Source organism: Anas platyrhynchos, chromosome 2 (genome assembly GCF_047663525.1).
Source record: "Anas platyrhynchos isolate ZD024472 breed Pekin duck chromosome 2, IASCAAS_PekinDuck_T2T, whole genome shotgun sequence".
NCBI classification, from domain to species: domain Eukaryota; kingdom Metazoa; phylum Chordata; class Aves; order Anseriformes; family Anatidae; genus Anas; species Anas platyrhynchos.
The window spans coordinates 86,794,075-86,813,674 of record NC_092588.1 but is presented as its reverse complement, the minus strand read 5'-3'; the positions used below and the strand labels follow the sequence as shown (position 1 = coordinate 86,813,674).

Genomic DNA, 19,600 nt, shown 5'->3' with positions numbered 1-19,600 from the left:
TTTGCTATCTATCTACTCTACCACCCTTCCATTGCTCTTCACACATAGACCCCTTCCCTTTCTTACAAGTCACATTGGATTCATTGTTATAACATTGGATTCAGAAATACTGCCTTATAAACCAGAAATTCTTTAGCCAAATAATGCCATTTTCTATGTGATTGTACAGCATCTAGGACAATAGGATCTTAGCCAATGTAAATGCTTAATAAGACCTTATTAAGCATTTTTAAAGTTATCATAGAAGCTGATTTGAAGCTAAATTATTATGCATGGGAAAAAGGTAAAGAATTCAGTTTTGATAAAGTCCAATTAAAATGTGTGAGAAAAAGATGAAAATTGATATGTTTGGCAGCAGTTTGGCAAGTGTTTCAATTTTTCAGAGAGATGAGGTATTATTCCTAGATTCCCCTGATATTCTTAAGATAAGTTATAGTACTACAGTGATTTAAGCATGTAGCACAAAAAGGGCCAATTCAGGTAGAAAAGAAAAATAAATAAATAAATAAATAAACAAACATTGCATAAATCATATTTTCAGAATCATTCAGCCCCACAGAGCTTGACAGAAAATATAAAATCCGTTTTATCAAAAATATTGATTAAGTAATCAGTAAAAATTTTCTGGCAATTTGTAAAGTACATGGTGTTATGAAAGGAAGCTGGGAGGTACACATTTAACCTCCTGCTCTGAAACCAATCTCCCACACATCTGATAAAGTACTTTGACCAGTGAGTTATTGTTTAGTCCTTGAAGAGTTTTATTTAAGGTTCTATCTTTGACTTGCTTAAAAAAAAAAGTCCTAATGATAGATTTTTCATCAAATTCAACAGAAATACCTTCTTAATGTTCTGAAGAAATTGGAAGGACAAAATTTGTCAAAAACTTTTTAGCCTGTTACTGAAAAAGTAAAATATTTTTGAAAGAAGAGTAAAGATGCATAAAATGCTCATTTGGAATATAGGAACAAGACCTCAAATGAGTTTTTGTTTTGAGTTTTGTTTTGTTCTCATTTTTAAATAACACTATATAGGATAGAATATGTTTATGGGGCAGTGGTTTCAGATTTGCTTAGAGTGAATTTGTGTTCCAAGTACAAGATCTGAGAGGTTTATATCCTTGTTCTTGCTTTGCCTTATGTTTCCTTCATTTTCTCAGAAAACTGGGTACTATACTTGCAGTTATAGAACAACTAACTTAACAATTAAAGCACTCTTTAGCATCCTACCTTAAAAAAAGTTCTCTGTACAAAACTATTTCAGTAGAAGTCTCCTTCTTGGGATAAAACATAACTAACAGATACCTCATTAAAGGAGATTTCTCTTCATATGTAAGGTATGAAACAGTTTAAGAGACATATGGTAGAAGAAATGTCATCACAATTAACTGATTTGATACTTTAGGATTAGAAGTAGTCAGAAAGAGCAAAAACATAATCATTTTTATTTGTACCAACATCGTATGTAAGTAACTTGCTTTTCAGAGCCAATAATCCAATTCTTCAAATCTTTCAATCCAAAACTTCACAAGGACTCTCAATTTTAGCTTTTTGTTTAAGTATAGTAGCTACAGATTAAAAAAAAATAATAATCTCTGAATGCCATGTTACTATTTCCCCACTGAAAATTTATCTAGAGCAAACATAAATGATCAAACAATCTGATCAAAAAATGTAAATTCAAGGATGTTACAAATAGTGTAAATCCTTTTACTTCTTTTTGAGAGATACAAATTTGGTCTTCATGGCATAAGGTGGATGTTTATATTTCCTTATAACTTTACATTTCCAGCATAGTTTTAAATCAGCAGGCCTAAAAAAACCAAATAAATAGTTTGTTTAGTAAGAGTGAATTTTATTTTTTGTACAATACTATTATTCCCTATGAAGAAAGGCTGAGAGACCCGGGTCTGCTCAGCCTGGAGAAAAGAAGACTGAGAGGGGATCTCATCAATGTATATAAATATCTGAGGGGATTTAGCCAACCTCTTTTCAGTGGTTTGTGGGGATAGGACAAGGGGCAATGGCTGCAAGTTAGAGCACAGGAAGTTCTGCACTGACATGTGAAAGAACTTCTTCATGGTGAGGGTGATGGAGCACTGGAACAGGCTGCCTAGGGAGGTTGTGAAGTCTCCTTCTCTGAAGATATTTAAGGCCTGTCTGGATGCCTACCTGGGCACCCTGTTCTGAGGAACCTGCTTTGGCGGGGGAGTTGGCCCCGATGATCTTTCGAGGTCCCTTCCAAGCCCTACAGTTCTGTGATTCTGTGATTTGATTTTTGTCCCACACAAATCATACTGTGAAATTTTTTGTTAGGTATGTTGTGCTTAAGACTTCAACCAGGGCTGAATTTTACCCACAGAATCTTTGTTTTCAAACCAGTTCCAGAAGATAAAGGAAAGAACTATTTTTAGACATGGAACATGGATATTAATTTAGATTTTAAGTAAGTAATGTATAACCATCATAAAAAAGTCAAGAGAAATCTGATTTGTTTCAAAATCATTAGTGAGGAAGGTATAGATGTGTGTAGAACTGCACCACGCCTCAAAATTGCCTTCAAAATTGCCTAAAAGCCTGGCAAATGCATATAACAGATCTATTCCTATTTAGGACTTAAGGAAGCAAGGTGGAAATTCAGGTATTTGAATTGCCTATTTACATTCACCTTTATTCAGCTTCCCATTGAGCTCACCTGCTATTTGGACTATACCATTCATCACCCATAAAGAGAAGATACACAATGAAAGGCCTGTGGATCCTTGTTTTGTTCAGACTTGACTAACACCTTTCAAGCTCTGTGTGCTCCACAGTCCATAGGTGTCCTAATCCCAATGACCTTTTTTCCTGTGGATGAGGATGTTTTTGCAGACATGTACTTCCCATCACCTATAATATGTTATATTGCATGTAATTCCAGAATGAAAAATTCAAATTTAGAGGCAGCTAATGTAGAAAGAGTTTGTTGGATCGTTAGGACTTTCCTGTTAATTAATTAAAGGTTGAGGTGTGATGATGGATTTGTTAGGATTTACAAAGCACTAAAGTGCCTCAGGGAGACATGAAGCCCACAGAAGCAGTATACATAACTCACAAGAAAAGCTTTCTAGTTTTAGAAGAGTCTCTGTACCTAAAATATAAGTAATATATTTTGCTGAGAATAAAAGTAGAATGGATTTCAAGCAACCAGGAATTTAACAATAATATAAGATAATAAGCTCTGCTGAGACAGAGACAGAAAGAGAGAGAGTCTCCACTGAATCTTAGATATGAAAGACAATCTAAAATCCTTATAAATATTCTGTAGAATGTTTAAACATCTCAAATGAGGACAAAAACTTGCTTTCAGCTTCAGGCTAACAATATTTATCTTGCAGTTGAACGATCTCTCACCATGCTGTTTCTCTGGGGCTTTGCTGAGGCACATGTGAGGATTGCATAGAATGGTGTGATACATGACCTAAACTGGCCTGTGGGCAGTAACACAGAGTGCATATGAGTCTAACAAAACTGTATTTCCATTCCCTGTCAACCTTAGCTTTATTTTTGAGTTCTGTCAGTCTAGGAGAGAAGGTGTTACATGTCACAAGTTCCCTGTAAGTCATCGTATCACTGTTTTCTAAGACGTAATTCATTGGTAAAGCCTGTTTAATTCATTTGAGAAAGAATGAATGAATAGCACACTGCTATTTCAGGTGCCCAAGATTAATAATTGGGAATGTCTTTGCCTGTTTTTTTTGTTTGTTTGTTTGTTTGTTTGTTTTCTTTCTTTCTTTCTTTTTTCTTTTTTTTCTCTTCTATTCTGTGTCAACCTAGAATAATAAAACTGGCTGTTACCAACAATCGGGTTTCGTAGATGTACAATTCTCTAACTCAGTCATGTGGATAATGTATTCATCCTCTAATGCTGTATTTCAGTTTCAGGACAGTGATGGCTGGAGTGCAATAGTTGCCAGAAGTAAAAGTAATGAACCATTTAGCAGTTATACTGCAGTCTGTGGTAAAGTATCTCTGTCTCTCTCTCTCTCTCTCTCCCTACCCATCTGTAGCAATAATCATGTAAGACAATCTTTGAAGTAGTGACATAACTGAGTGACTATACCAGGCATTAAAGTCTATTTAAAGTTACCATACCGTTTCTGACATTGACCTCATTAATACTGCTATATCACGGCTCATTTTTAAAGACAGAGTGTCTTTTGATACCTTTAATTCTTTGGCGAGTGTAAGATACAGGAGAGAAGAAAAAATAACCCGTTCTAGTTGTGATGAGGAATACAATAACCCATCACCATAGCAAAGAGCATATTTTATTTGAAAAATACGAATAAAAGTTTTCGTCCCTTTTGTTTATTAAAAGAAAATGTAACAATTTCTATCAGTAACACTTGCATAAGGAGGTATACTTTACATTACTCTTTTGTTAAAAAATATATATATTTTTGGAGACTTTGGAAAAATAAGGATGGCCCAATACTTGCAACACACTCCTAATGTTCCTTAGAATGCACTGTGCCATTTATATATACTGCAAGTACAAGGTCTTAGCACTTTATAATCCACAAAGTTACCCTAGGCAGCATAATTGCATATTCTCCTCTGTATATAGAACATTTCCTTTGTGTGAGTCTGTAAGTTTGGTTAACTCCAGACTGGTCCAATATATGGATATGCGTGTGTGTGTATATATATATGTAATTATTTTTTTCTAAAGGATGATTTGACAAAGGATTAGAGCACAGAAATTTTGCAATTCCTTTTAAATACCAGTGAGAATATTTTCACATAGACATTTTCTTGCAGTATTTGCAACTAAAACAACTGCATCAATTAGAATTTGAAAAGAAAAATGTTTACAATTATTTTGATTTTCTACAAAGAAATGCAAAAAATAAAGTGCATAAGAGTGAAATGACTTTCAACTTTTACAGTGTTCTATGTGTATGAAACATAGCAACACTCATAAACAAATTGTTTACGATGTATTAATTCAAAACCAGTTGAATTCCAACTCTTCTTTAAAGTGTATTAAATTACATTTTTTACTGGTTTAGGTTGACAACATATATTTTACATTTCATACTTATAGATACCATTTTCTCAGATGACACATCAAGATTACAGCATAATGAGTGCTCCCACCATTACAAGAAAGAGGGTTTGTTTGAAGTAACGTGACTAATTAATTGGGTGTAAACACACAATTATTTGAATAGCTGTTGCAGAAATAAAATTCTAAATCTGAAATGTCTTAAACATCCCTTTCCATGAGCAGTCTAACTTTACTCTGTATTTTCCAGCTTAAGTAAAACTGGCAGTTTTCAGCATTTAGTTGTTCAATGGCAACAGAATTACTGTTCAGGATAATTGGAACACATCTGAGAATATGACTGTATAAAAGGTCCATTAAAGTTTTAATCAAAGTCCAGACTTAAGCAACAACCAGACTTAATCATTGTCTAGGAAAGATTTTCCCACAATACTTCCACTGAATTTATACGTTGTTTAAATCAGCAGTGCTACAAAATGACTGTATCTTCCATGACACGCAGTGTTAGTTTTCTTCCATTTTAATCAATATGAAAAAAAGTAATTTTCAAGTATAGTTTAATTTTGTTCCTAGGACACCAAGTACCAAAGAAAAATTCTGTGGGATCAGGTAAAGAAATCTGCAAATCTGTTCTTTCTGCATCATGAGACCTTCTTCTGTGGCCCTGAAGATTTAATATTCTGCTATTTGTCATGCAAACAACACAGCACTGCAATGTGCATTGGAGTAAAAAACAGTAAGCATAGCAAGCATGCAGACGTATCATGACAGAAAAGCACATTTGGCGATCACCATGGATGGGACATACCAAACAGGACACACCGCAGAGTCTCAATAACCCTGCAGAATTTTAAATGGTTCTGAATTCCTGGGGCTGTGGGTACAATGCACATGCTGTATAGTAGCAAGAGAGCACCAGAAATGGTGAAAAGGGGATTTTTATTTCTCTGAGATATGACCTCCTTCTCTCATTAACTTAATCAGATCATGAGCTTTAGGAGTTGATTGTTTTTTGATGTCGCTGCAGTTAGCTCCTGTTGGCTTTTAAGCCCAAATGTTCTAGGATGCAAATAAAAAGAAAACAATGACTGGCATACCACGTAAAGTACAAAACACAGTTAATTTTCCTTGCTTTGGTGTAAAGACCAGAGGGAACAGACATAAAGATAAGTAACTCTTGTCTCTCAAAACTATAATATAACAATGAATGCAGCTTTTGTGCATATGTGGTACAAGTTATCATGGCTCATGGTACTACTAACATTCAAAGACTTTTCTTCTTAGCACTCCACTCATACAGTATAAAAACTGAGATGTTAGCATAAAGCAAGTGTCATTTAAATCAAAAGGAAATATATCTCCACAAAATCTTGAACTACTAGTTCCTTCATTTGGGACGAAACTGAAACATATCCTAACTCTACCCTCAAAAAAATAAAATGCATTAATCATTCTCAGCCCAATTATAAATCTCACTGCATTAAAACATCTGTTTAATTGTACTCTAAAATGAGAATCTCTCCTGTATTTTTTTAGAAGATTCTGTATTTGGTAAAAATTAAAAAACAACAACAATAATCTGAACACAGATTAGGGAACTACTTTCAAATCATCAGCAGAACATTTTAGGGTTTGGGGCTTCCCCCCCTTCTAAACTGGTTTGTGGGTTTGGATGTTGACAGAAACAGTATAATTTTCAAATTACAATTAAAACAGTATAGTTAAAAAACAATTCTGGAAGTAAGAGCAAACAGTATTTTTTAGAGCTTGAAAAATTTATTTCAAAGCTACTTGCTTATTTTTCCAGAAGGCTGTGTAAACCAAAATAAATCAACAATACCTTGGGAGGAAGTTTATTAAAAGGAATGAAAATTATTAAACTAGGACTGATCAAAAATCTCAGTCATATCTATGACCTACCCATCCATACAGTAAAGAAGGGAAGTGTTCACCTGTGTGGCCCACTGTAGGTCAGCAGTACAGACCCTGCTAGGAGGAGCAAGAAGATTGAATGCATTCAGTGAAGATTAATGAGGTGGGTGAAGGTACTAGAAAACAAGGCTGAGGGAACTGAATTTGTTTAGACTTGAGAAAAGGAAGCTGAGGGGTGATCTCATTGCTCTCTACAACTACCTGAAAGGAAGTTGCAGCAAGGAGGGTGTCAGTCCCTTTGCTCAGGTGACAGCACATGTCAGTCTCAAATTGCATTGGGGGAGGTTTAGATTAGGTGTCAAGAAGAAATGCTTCTCAGAACGAGTGGTTAGGCATCAGAGTAGGCTGCCCAGGGAAGGGGTGGGATCACCATCTCTGGAGGTATTTAAGAGACATGTGGCTGTGGCAGTAAGGGACGTGGGTTAGTGGTAAACTTGATAGTGTAGGTGGATGGTTGGACTTGATGATCTTTTCCAACCTAAATGAATCTATGATTCTAAGTAATCCCTCCTCTCCCAAGCTGAAGGATAAGTGGTACCTGAAATGCATAGGGAGGAATCTTGTGCAGTGTTCAGATATATGTCACTCTCCACACCAGCCCAGAGAGTAGAAAAATAGTACACAGCTTCTGCCCTGAACAGTTTCTCTATTAAATACATATTATAAAAGTCCATTTCCATAGGTAAAGCTACAATCATCTTAAAAGCAAAAGGCTGTAGTAGGCGGTGAATCTTATCAGTCATAATCCTTCATAGGATATGGGCTCCTGGTCCTCTCATTGTATTATCACAGGACAGACAAACAGAAGACTGAAGTTTCAAACAAACCAAAAGGAAATATAAATCTGCTGAACTAGGTGTTAAGCAGCCTAAGGAGCAAGTTCTACAATTCTCAAAACAAGATTAACATGAGACATCAATTTATTTAATCCATATGAACTCCCCAAATGACACATTTTATTTTTTTCACCCTCCACTGACTTTAAATGTTTCTGTTCCCATGATGCTTGAAACAAGGAGAGAAAAATAATAATAATAATAAAAAAGCTTTCTCTGCTTAGATAGAAAATGCTGCAAGAAAATACTGCAAGAGAAATGAAATATCAATAAACTGAACTAAAAAGAAAAAAGCATCATCATCTTAATCTCGCTTTTTCAATTTTCTCTATTCCAGTGTCTTACCAGCAGCTCTATTGTGCTTTTAGTTACACTACACACAGAAATAGACACATTATGATTAAGAAATCTGTGTCATAAATGGATTGTTGTTGCTCCTGGATTCAGACTTCAAAAGCTTCATCTATTGATATAAGTGAAGCACGGTGACCCAAACAACTGCATACTGGTGCTGCCATTGTTTTTACTGAAATAACCTATGCTTCATCTGCTTTGCTGCATAAAGTGTACTTTGGATCCATGCCATTTAGATGGTATTCCCATGAAAAGACAAAAAGAAAAAACACACACACTGGAAACAGTTCCTCTAGCACACTGTAGCAGAGCAGCTCTGGGGTTATGGGGTAGAGCCATGTTCGTGATGACAGCTTATGATGCCCTCCCTCTGTTAGCTGGTTAGGGATGAAAAGATTATGAAGGACATAATGAAATTAAATCTTCTCAATGCAACCTGCTAATTCAATAAGATGTCAAAGGACCATTTATTTAAGAGGACAGGTGTGGCTTATCCCTTCTGTTAAAGGAAACTGACTCTTAGGACTTCTCACACTGATAGTAAACCCCACTGGCTACCTCACACTGGGATCACAAGGGCTAGAGCACAGCTAGAAATGCAACATCAAAACCACCTGCAAGAAATTCACTCTTCCATCAGCTATCTTCCTATACAGGCATGACCATAACTTACTATAGCTTGGAGATGTTAAGCATATTGCAATGAAAGTGTCATTGCTTGGCTTTACTTTAGGTACTGTATGGTACCACAGACTTTATTGAGCAATTAAAAAATATACACAAGGGACAATAGCTTCTTTTTTCTGTATTTTTCAAATTTGACTTTCTTCCAATTGGAGAACCCAGTTTCAAATATGAAAAGGGCACTTGTTCTACAGTAACTGTGTACAACTTGCTCAGTTCCAAGTACTGTATTCATTTGTTGTTACTGTTGCTGTCGTTCTATCTCCAGTTGTTCTGGGAATTACAACTAAGTTGTTCTTTCTGATTCTATTTCCCCATAGAGTTCAGCTAGCTTCTTGAACTCAGGCCCCCAGTCACCAAGGTAATTATAATCCTGGTCAGAGTGTGTTGTGACTGAATCCAGAGAGCTGATAGATCCAGCTTCAGATCTATGACCCTCATAGGCATATGTCTGCAGGGAGTCGTACGGGGGCACACTGGGGTCCAAATCAGCCTCTGCCAGTCTTTGTTTAATGAACTCCTGAACATCTACACTGTCAAGGCTTGAAGAGTGATGGTGCCTGGGCGCAGGCTTCACTTCAGGACGAACATCCCTCCGATATTTTAGTTCCTCAGCAGCTGATGGATTACGCAGTGCTGTGATGTCAAATGCTTCTGTGTCTTCTTCCCCACCGCCCTCATCATCGTATGTCACAACATTTTCTCGGACATCTTCTTCTGAAATGATCAAGGGCTCCTTCTTGCTACGTCTTAGGGTGATGAAAAGGACCACAATTGCTAAAGAGAAAACTGCAGATATTAGATTAGGTTTAAGGTTTACATTCAAAGTAAGTAGATATATGCTACAGAAATAGCACATACTAAATCATGAATACAGAGTTGTAATCCTTTCAGGCTAATATTTGCATTCTGATATTATTATGCTGGCCTTCAACTGGAGTATCATTACATCAGGCACATGTTCAATTTGGAAAAGAGCCTACTTATAGTCCTAAGTGAGCACTACCTTTGAGGTATAATGTGTTTGTTACATGAAGATAGATTACTGCATGCCTGGAAATGACCCATGAAATCTATACAGCTGTTTTTTGACATAGCAACCTGCCAAAGCGTAACAGGTAGACAACAGACAACCAAGGGGAAAGTTAATAGTGTTATTGTAAAATTACAAACTTCCAATACAGCCTGGTCTTCCAAAGGGCCAGTAAAAAGCATTCTTCTAGTGTGTATTTGCTCTGTGGGAATTGCTAGTGGTTTTTGAGCCAATAATGAATTCCACTAGTTAGATTATTAGGGATTTCATAAAGAACACAAAAGGGGATAACACCCTTCAGTAAATGAGAAATGAGTAACTAAGGCTGACATTTTTCAGAAGCATTGTTAAGGGCTTTCAGAGCTTCATGAAGACCAATATCCAACATATATATCTAATTAAAATGTATAAGCTTTATTTTTTCTCTTATGAATGTTCAATCTTTTATGATAAAATACAAGATTTAAAACTAATTGTGTTAATATACATTTTAAAACACTTTTTTGATAAAGAAGCTCTGAAGTAAGCTGTGATGAAAGTTGTCTATAGAAAATGTAGAGCATTCAGAAAAAAATCCTCAAAATCTCCTATGTGAGTCACAGTGCAACTCACATTATTTCTTTCCATCTCTATTAGAATGTAGAAAGGCACATGAATAGTACAGGAATATATACCTAGCAAGTTGTCCCCCTGCCACAATAAATAAATAGGTAAATAAATAAATAAATAAATGAACATTAACTAATGAGTAACATTCAAATTGGCCGGGGGGGGGGGGCGGGAGGGGGGGGGGGAGAGAAATAAAAAAAAAAAAGTGGAAAGAAAATGCACTTGCAAGGTCATTTATCTAATGGAGTCATCACATTGTCTCATATGTCCCTTGCCCCTGTGGATTATGCTGTACATTGCTATCAGCTTATCCCACAAAGGTAATTAAGAAATGGCTTTTCTATGGTGCTAATGGTGCTTCCTACAGTGTAATGCATTTCAAAAAGCTTTCCTCATCTCTCTTCTATAATTTTTCACACTGTTCCAGACATGGAATTAGAGTCAGTGGCTTTTTGAAATCTTTCCAAATTACGGAAAAAATTATCTGCAGTGCTAATTACTTGATAACCTCTGAAAAACTATTTATAGTGGATTCCAGGTATTCAATAATGTACTTTAAAGGCATTTTTTCCTATGCATTTTAGCTAAACCTTTCCCCCCTAATCACAGCTATATGTTTCTAATTACCTTCTACTACCAAGCAGCTTCAGGATCAAAAACATGTCACATTAAAAATTTCTGCCCTGTCTCATTCAGACAACCAGTGGAAGGATGGCAGTACTTAATATTGAAAATGACTTACCAAGAAGAATGACAACACAGAGCAGGATTGCAATTAAAGCTCCTGTGCTCAACCCAGCAGAGGAGAGAAAAGCTTCAGCATGGCAAGTTCTCACTCGTCCATCTCTCTCACAAGCACAAACCCTAATTGTGAGAGTACTGCTGCTGCTGAGAGGGGGCACTCCACCATCAGAAATCAAAACCAGGAGGTAATATATATCTTGAGTAGTTCGACTGTATTTCCTTCTTCTTGTCAGTATACTGGCTGTGTTATCTATGGTATCAAAAGAAAAACAGAATATCATCTTAATGAAGCAAAAAAGAAATATGTTATTAATTGTTTGTTTCCTATCCAGTACAAGTATTGGGCACAATCCTAATCTGTGAAAATGCATGATCTAGATTTAAATTTATTGGGAAGCATTTCTGGCCAATGGAAGGTTAAGAGGAGACAGGGCAAAGTAACTAGAATTGCATAAATAAGATTATTTATGCTCATGTCTGAGAGTCTAAGTGAACTTTGGCAAACATTTTGGGCCCAGTTTCCAAGTGTTTTAATCCTATGATATGCTGTGTATGGACACCTGTAAATGTGAATACCTGGAAATCTAAGAATATCTGTTGTGGAATTCATCAACAAAAAGTCATTTTGATTCTCAAATCAATGTTAAAATGTCTTTAATAAAAGTTAAATTAAAACTTTCACATTTTGCTGTTTGTGATCGATTTTATAGATCACCCGAGCTTTCAGAAAATATTTGAAAGGACTCATGCTGTAGGGAGGTCAAGATGAAGATGTAGTTACGGAACGAAATATGAGGGAGAGGGAGAGGGAGAGGGAATGGGGAAGGGAAAGAGAGAGAGCAGATACTAGTTGTTCTAAACCAGTAAAGGTCTAAGGTAGGTAAGGAAAGGTGACAGAAAGTGATGCAACGTTTTGTCACCATTATGTTACTTACAGATCCATCTGACATATATTACAGTCAATGAGAATACTAATGCTACTATACACACTCTGCAAGAGTATTTATGGGCACTAATTGGGATGGCAAACTGCCACACATGTCCCTTCAAGTCCAAGAAATTTAGGGGCATAAAGGGAGTGTAGAGGAAGAAATGCTATGATAATATATTTACATCATAATTTCATATGTTTAAAATTCCATTTCAGTTTGTTGCTGCCACTTTAAGAGTACAGGCCCTTGAATAAGAGCCCACAGATACACCAAGCAAAACTGGACACCATGAGAAATTGAATACATGAGGAGCTGCAGAAAGAAATCAGGACCAAGAAGATGAGAGGTTGGAAGAGAAGAGCTCTCCTCTCATGATGCTTGCACTTGACTAACAGTCACAGATCCCCAGTGGTGGGTTTGTGGGTTTGGAATTTGTTAACAAACAACAAAGAGGTGATAGTGCAAAAATGTGTCTGCTGGATTTTCCTTCCTATTCCTATATATATGTATATATATATATATATATATTTTTTTTTCTTACTACTGTAGCTACAGTACTATTCACCAGGTGACTATCCTTCATGCCACAACTTCTGTCAAATTCTGTCTCAAATTTTAAACCATTAATTTTACTCAATTCTCTCTACATTTTGCTTTTGTGTATCACCCAATAGGGGTGTACTGATCAAAACAGATAGTGTAGCCCCCCAGAATAATATCATAATATATTTGGTAAGCGGTTTCGCATGAGAAAAATATCTGAGGTAGGAATTGCCTAAGGTCACAAAGGAACTGTGCCACTGAGCCAAAAACTGGGCATGAGGTCCTGCTGCATTGAAGTTGATTAGCTTTCTTCTCCATCCTCCCTGCTTATTTTCTTGGAAATCTCCAGTCTGAGTTTGTTACTAATTCATTAAGTTCTGTTCTTCATCTTTGCAGTGGGTGCAAAATCTGATTTCTATTCATTTATTTATTTTCAGTAGGCCTTCAAGTCCTCTTCAACTTTGTCATGTCACTTTTGAGGATTAAATTCTGAGATTCATGCCAACCTCCTCTTTAGATGCATGACACCAGCCATATATAATGTCATCTATATTCATTCTATTTATAAAACCCTTTTAAAGGCAAAGTGGCACAAAAAGATAATTTTGTCATCTGAAACATCTGACATAGAGCAAGATAATCACATTACGAAAATGTTATTTCTACAGATAAAATACTTTTGGTACACACGTATTCCAAAGTAAAAGTGTTTTCAATAGTCCGTAGAACTCCAACACAGAGTTGATGAAAAGATATCTATTAAGTCAGGGTTTTCATTTGACATAGGGTTGTGGAAATGATTCCTGTATACCTAAACCATATGATATGTAGAAATATTTATCTTTTCTTATAAACATTCTATTAAATTTTAACTCTTCTCTTCCCTTGCTTAATCTGGGTCTTTATAACCTCATAAAACATACCATGGTGTATCCACTAATGCTTAAATTTTTCATCATATTATTGTTAAGAAATAAATTATTTCCAGATTATTCAGCACCTAAACTAGGAAGGAAATTGTTTTATAATGGAGTCAAATGACTGAAGAAATTAAGCCTGATAACACAAATTCAGATTGCATTTATTTTGTAAAGAAAATTCTTCCCTAAAGCAGAGTAGCCTTAAGGCCACGATTACAGACTGTGCTCACCCATTTTAGTCTTACTAGGCTTTGCTGATCTAATTCTAAAATATATGGAAAAGTCCTAAGTCTAACTTAACAAAATTGAAACAGCTTGTTCTTTGATACACATATGATCTAATTAAATGCAGTATCTGAACAATCTCAGTAGATGTATTTTAAATCCTCCTAAAACAAACTCACAACCTTACAGACCACAGACTGCAAACAGGTAGATTGTCTGCATGGCTTTTAATTTTTTGGCACATATATTGGTAAAGTTAAGGGGGCAAAGTAAGACACTGTTTTATCTTTCTGCTACTTAATATTGCATTAAAAAAAAAAAAAAAAAACAAAAAAACAACTCTTGCTTTTTTATAATATCTTTCCTATTTTCCCATTCACTCTATTTTTTAATGTCAGACTGTCAGTCCTAACTTCCCCAATACTGCTGGAGGACATTGACAAAAATCTTGAAGGGTTCAAACAGGGAAACCACCACAGAATACAAAATGACCTTTAGTTGGTCTGTCTGTCAGCTGCTAAAGCAGTAGCAGGTTGAGCTCCAGAAACAGACCAAGAGCAGAAATAAACACATATATTTGTGACTAGAACAGAATTTAAAATGAATACATATTTTGCATAAAAATAAATTAATGTTCTCATTATACACACTAGGTGATGACTGCTGCTTCTGTTTTTCTATATTCAGAAAGAAACTCTTCATCATCTCCCCCATACACATTAAAAACTCCGGTGACTTTCTGGTTGTTCAGCATCCAATTTATAATTCCTTCCCTCTCTTGAAATGCACCTTGTAACAGCTTATTAGCAGAGCTTCTATCTACAGCTTCTCTTTTCATCTCCAGAACTCACAGGCTGTTAAACAAAACAAGGGTGGGGAGTGAGTGTGATCTCAGGAACACTAATCACTCAAACTGCTAAATTTTATCACTCTCCCTGTTATGCTGTTGGTCTGTGCCAACTAGGACTCTCACATAAAACCCAGCCACAGCCTGAGGTAACAGCACATACCAGTGACCCTCCCAGCAAGCAGTGTGGACAAGCATGCACAAGTTTACTCCTCCCATTTTACACAGTGCTTCAGTGTTATTCCAACAGCCTGCAGGTCCTTAAACATCCCTAAACAGCCTTGCGCTACACTCTGTACCACATAACTTCCTTTCATGCTATGGTAATACCACTACTCTGTTGGGCTGCAATTACAGATTTCATAATATTTCATGAACTCAGACAAAAAAAAAAACATAGTAATGAAGTTGGTTACCACTTGGGGGTTCAGAGGAGGTACAAGGCCAACTGCTATATAACGTTCACAGCCAGCCTGTGTTATTAAGTTTCTTTGCAAGAGAATGGGACCAGTCCTGGTTTTCATTTGGGGTTGTTCTTTGTTTTTCCCCTCAGCACCAATACTGCCACAATAAGCTAAAGTCTGAGTGGTCACCTAGAAATCCCGCTGAAGTCATTAGTGAGGTGCAACACTCCCACATGGGACAGGTGGGATAATAAGGACACACTTATCAGCAAGAAGAGAAAGCAATTTCAAAGAAGTGACAGTTCTAAGGGAATTGTAATTCAAGTTACAACAAACGAGAAGATGACAATCACACAACAAAGTTATCCAGAAATAACACCTCAAAAACCTACGGATATGTTCAAGGACTCAGCTTGAAATGCAATTCCCTATTGGTAATAATTGACACTGTATCCATGAGCTAAGCATTAATATTAACATCTGTCATGTCTTTCATCTCAGAAGAAAAAAATCTCAGATCTTATTCTGCTAACTCCATAAGGTGACAGCAAGTGTTACTACCAATAATAACAGTCCTTCATTTCTACTTAAGACTCTACATTATTTCCATTAGTGTCTACAAGCCCCAGACACTTCTACCTTGTCTGCATAAGTACAAAAATGAATGTGGGACCAGATGATCTTGGAGGTCTTTTCCAACCTAAATGACTGTGATTCTATGAAATCCTACAAAATTTTGGACATGCAAATCTTCCTGTGCCTATATCCAAAGAAGACCCAAGTATTAAAATCTGAGCAGGAAAGCGTGACCTCCTCTTTTCCTCTTTCTGGCATAAATCTGTAAAAGAGTGAGGGATCCAGTGAGGAATCCAGTGAGGGATCCAGTATCATCACACAGGTAGAGAAGCAATGATGAATATAAAGGCTGAAAAGGAAAACATAATTGACCTAATATAACAAAATAATATGTGTGAGCAGGAGAAGTTTAAGTTAAAAAAAAAAAAAAAGGTTTAAATTTAAAAAAAAGTTTTGTTTATAATGATTTAAATTTTTAAACAGAAATTGACAAACTGCAGTACCAACTGTATCCTGTTTCCATCTCTTAATTAAATTGTTTACATTCTGTATCAAAAACTACTGGAGGACCCACTGAGAAGGAAGTTTTTACAAGCAGGAGCAGCTTTTACAAGAAGGGTTTTGGCATGAAACAAAAAAATCCCACAAACTGTAAAAGCTAAAGGCAGCCAAGTATGAAGACAGATGCTGATGACCTAGGAAAGAGTTTACCAAGGGAAATAAAAAAAATAAAAAATAAAAATACTATGTTACAACAAGAAAGCTAGTTTGAAAGAGAGGAGAGGGGATCATGGACTAAGAAAGTCCTCTGATACCTGAAAATAGATACAGGAGACACTCAAGGAACATAAGTGTATAGGATAGCAGCAGTAGCACTAGGATGCTGCGAACTGCAGATCTGATTCTTCCAAGCCTGGAAGGAAAATCTTTTTTCTCTACAGATTTAGACTGTGAACTTCACCCCTGAGAAGTATGGTATGAACCTAGGCTTGCTGGAGATGAAAGGATTGGTTGCTAAGGGAAAATTAACAACAACATAGGGAAAGAAAGATTCATCTGCTTCCCTGTGATGCACGTTGCTCCAGTTCATGACCATTAAACCTTCTCATATTTGGGCTGTGCTTTGCACACACAGCAAGTTAGAACATAAGAACATCCTCTCAAGTGGGCTTGAGGTTACAGATGGGAAATTCTGCATGGCTGTAATGCAGCTCTTCACACTCTGAAGATGTGGCAGTTTGTAAAGCCAGACTGTGTGCTGCATGCCAGGCTGTTATCACATTCCTCTTCCTATCACCTCTGCCTTTTCACATTGAGCTTCTGAACTCAAAAGAGACAGGAAGGCATAGTAAAATCAAAGAAGCTGAGATACAATGATAACACCAAGGAAGGTGACTACTGGAGCACTTCGGAGAATACTAATTTATTTATTATTCACAATTTGAGAATTCCTTTGACACATTATAAATTACAGGCAAGCACAAGAGATATGGGAAAGAATGAGTAAAAACCTTTTTATACCTTAAGGCATGCTTTAATTTTCAGCTCTGCTTATATCAACAGTTCAACTTTTATAAATTTTCTGAGATATCATAATTAATTAAAACCAAAAGAAAATATATTAGAATGAGTAGCATTTCTAAAGTGAGATCAGTCAATTGTTTATGCAGTACTGTACTGGTAGGCATTTCTGTTTCATTTCTTTACTGTTAACTCTTGGAAATATTTTTTTTTCTTTTGTGTTTGTTTAAAGCTACTGCCAATGGGCTTCCTTTCTCATTCAGTGAAAGCAACTTAGCAGACATTTGGGGCCTGAAACATAGTTATTTGCTTTTGAGTTGGTTTGTGAAACACCAAGAAATAGCAGCACTGAATGTGTACACTATGCACTAAACTACCTATCTGGTCAATCTTAGATCCAACTTAATTAATCATAAAAGGATCAAAGATGTTCACAGGTCTGAGGAAGAATTCCTTTTTTACTTTCATATATTGTTTCTGTGATAATTCCTGTTCAGGCTGGCATTCAACCTGTTTGTAGTGACACATGTTCTATGGTTTGTGTTTACTGATACCATGTATAATGCTAATTTTGCACTTTCTCAGACATCGTTCCTCTTCCGCATAACTGTCCTACAGTTACAATTTCTCTTCTTTACAGGAGTATATTTAATTGAAAGGCAGTAGGAAGTTGCAATACTGAAGAACCAGAGAGAGCATGCCACATCTTTGATGTGAACAAACGCAGGAACTACATAGATATTTCCCATGTAAATCAGGTTGAAAAGGGTGGGGTTCAACATGGCATTCTTTAATGCCACTTCAGATGCTCTAGAGAAACTAAGACATGGAGTGAAGATATGGTAACTAGCATGCTTATTTGCAACTTAAAAGCCCTAAAGTCAGTTCACTGCCCTGCCACAGACTTCTTGTGTGATATGGTTGAGATAAGAATTTTGTACATATCACAGAAGAGAGAGGAACAGAAAATTCTGCAGGGGAATTCATGCTGGCATGGGATGAACTGCTCTCTGGAGGTTGCCCTCTTCATAAATAACAGTCATGCCAGGTAATGTTTTTTGGACTCAGTTTTGAACTCCAACATGGGAAAAATGCTAATTTGAACCATAGGCATAAGTAGATGAACACATCAGAAATTTCATTTTATACAGATGTTGTTGGGCTCAGCATGATCTAGATTTTAAACAAAAGCAGGCCTCCACATATGTAGATTTTACAGTATCTTGTGACCACAACATTAACAAAAAGGAATCTCCAAAAGGACGGTGTTAGAAAATCAGCCTGTCTTTTTCAGCTCCCAAACATTCCCCGTCAATGGGCAATTTTTAAAAAAACAAATCTTTGAGAAGCAGAAGGGAAAAATAAAACTGTAAATATTTTTGTGAAATGAAAGAAAAGAAGAACAAATCCTAAGCATTCTCTAGTGAGTTGCTTTTCCCTGAAAGTAAGGTAAATTTTGTCTACTTTCAGAAGTCAGCAGTTGCAATTTCCAAAGATACAAGAATGTACAAATCTTATTGGCAGTGTTGGGTGAATTTGTACAATCACTGCACAAAAACTTACTGTCCAAGAAATTTACAAGACCCATTGAAGCACCTATTACAGACCATATATATTGGGAAAAAAGAAAAAAAAAAGGAAAAAAAAAAAAAGAAAAACCAGCAAAACATTGCCATACTGTGCATAAAATTCATAAATGTTCTCTTGAACCTAAGTGATCTGTTCTCTGGGGATTCATTCTTCTTCCAGATCCCTGAAAAGTGTGGTGTAACTTCTGCAAGAGGTCTCAAGTAGGTAACAAAATAGACAAAGAGGAATAATATGTATTATAAATCCAGACAGTGAAAGAAAATATGCAAATGCATGTGTCTATATATTAACGGATAGGGTTATAATAACAGTTAAATATGCTCACATGCATTTTTCCATCAAACTAATGAATTTTGAAAAATATATCAAATATACTTTGACCATCTGGAAAAAAAATACAAATTTTCAAGGATAAAAAAGTGTAATTTTAAAATTCAGTGCTTCAGAAGAATGCCTTCCAGAGGGACCTTGACAAGTATGAAAGGTGCCCTGTGAGAATCTCAAGAAGTTCAACAAGGCCAAGTGTAGGGTCCTGCACTTGACCTGGGGCAATCCTAAGCACAAATACAGGATGACTGGAGAATGAATTGAGAGCAGCCTGAGGAGAAGGACCTCAGGGTGGTGGTTGATGAGAAGTTTGACATGAGCTGGCAATGTGAGTTTGCAGCCCAGAAAGCTAGCTGTATCCTGGGCTGCATCAAAAGAAGCGTGGCCAGCAGCTTAAGAGAGGTGATTCTTCCCCTCCACTCTGCTCTTGTGAGACCCCGCCTGGAGCCCTTTGTTCAGCTCTGGGACCCCCAT

The 19,600-nt window shown here is 36.3% G+C and overlaps 1 protein-coding gene across 8 annotated transcripts in view; it reads right to left on the bottom strand.

The window, feature by feature from the left end:
* Positions 1 to 8,895: 8,895 nt before the first annotated feature.
* Positions 8,896 to 19,600, bottom strand: part of CDH18 (cadherin 18) — a 557,694-nt gene continuing 546,989 nt past the window's right edge. For 7 of the 8 annotated variants that reach the window (XM_038175177.2, XM_038175184.2, XM_072035016.1 and 4 more), the window contains 2 exons: positions 11,240 to 11,491; positions 8,896 to 9,644 (listed from right to left, as the gene is read on the bottom strand). In XM_038175177.2, the coding sequence (XP_038031105.1) occupies positions 9,142 to 9,644; positions 11,240 to 11,491 (755 nt within the window). In that variant the 3' untranslated portion in view covers positions 8,896 to 9,141. The remainder of the gene's footprint in view (positions 9,645 to 11,239; positions 11,492 to 19,600) is intronic. The other variant, XM_038175183.2, reaches the window with a different exon arrangement.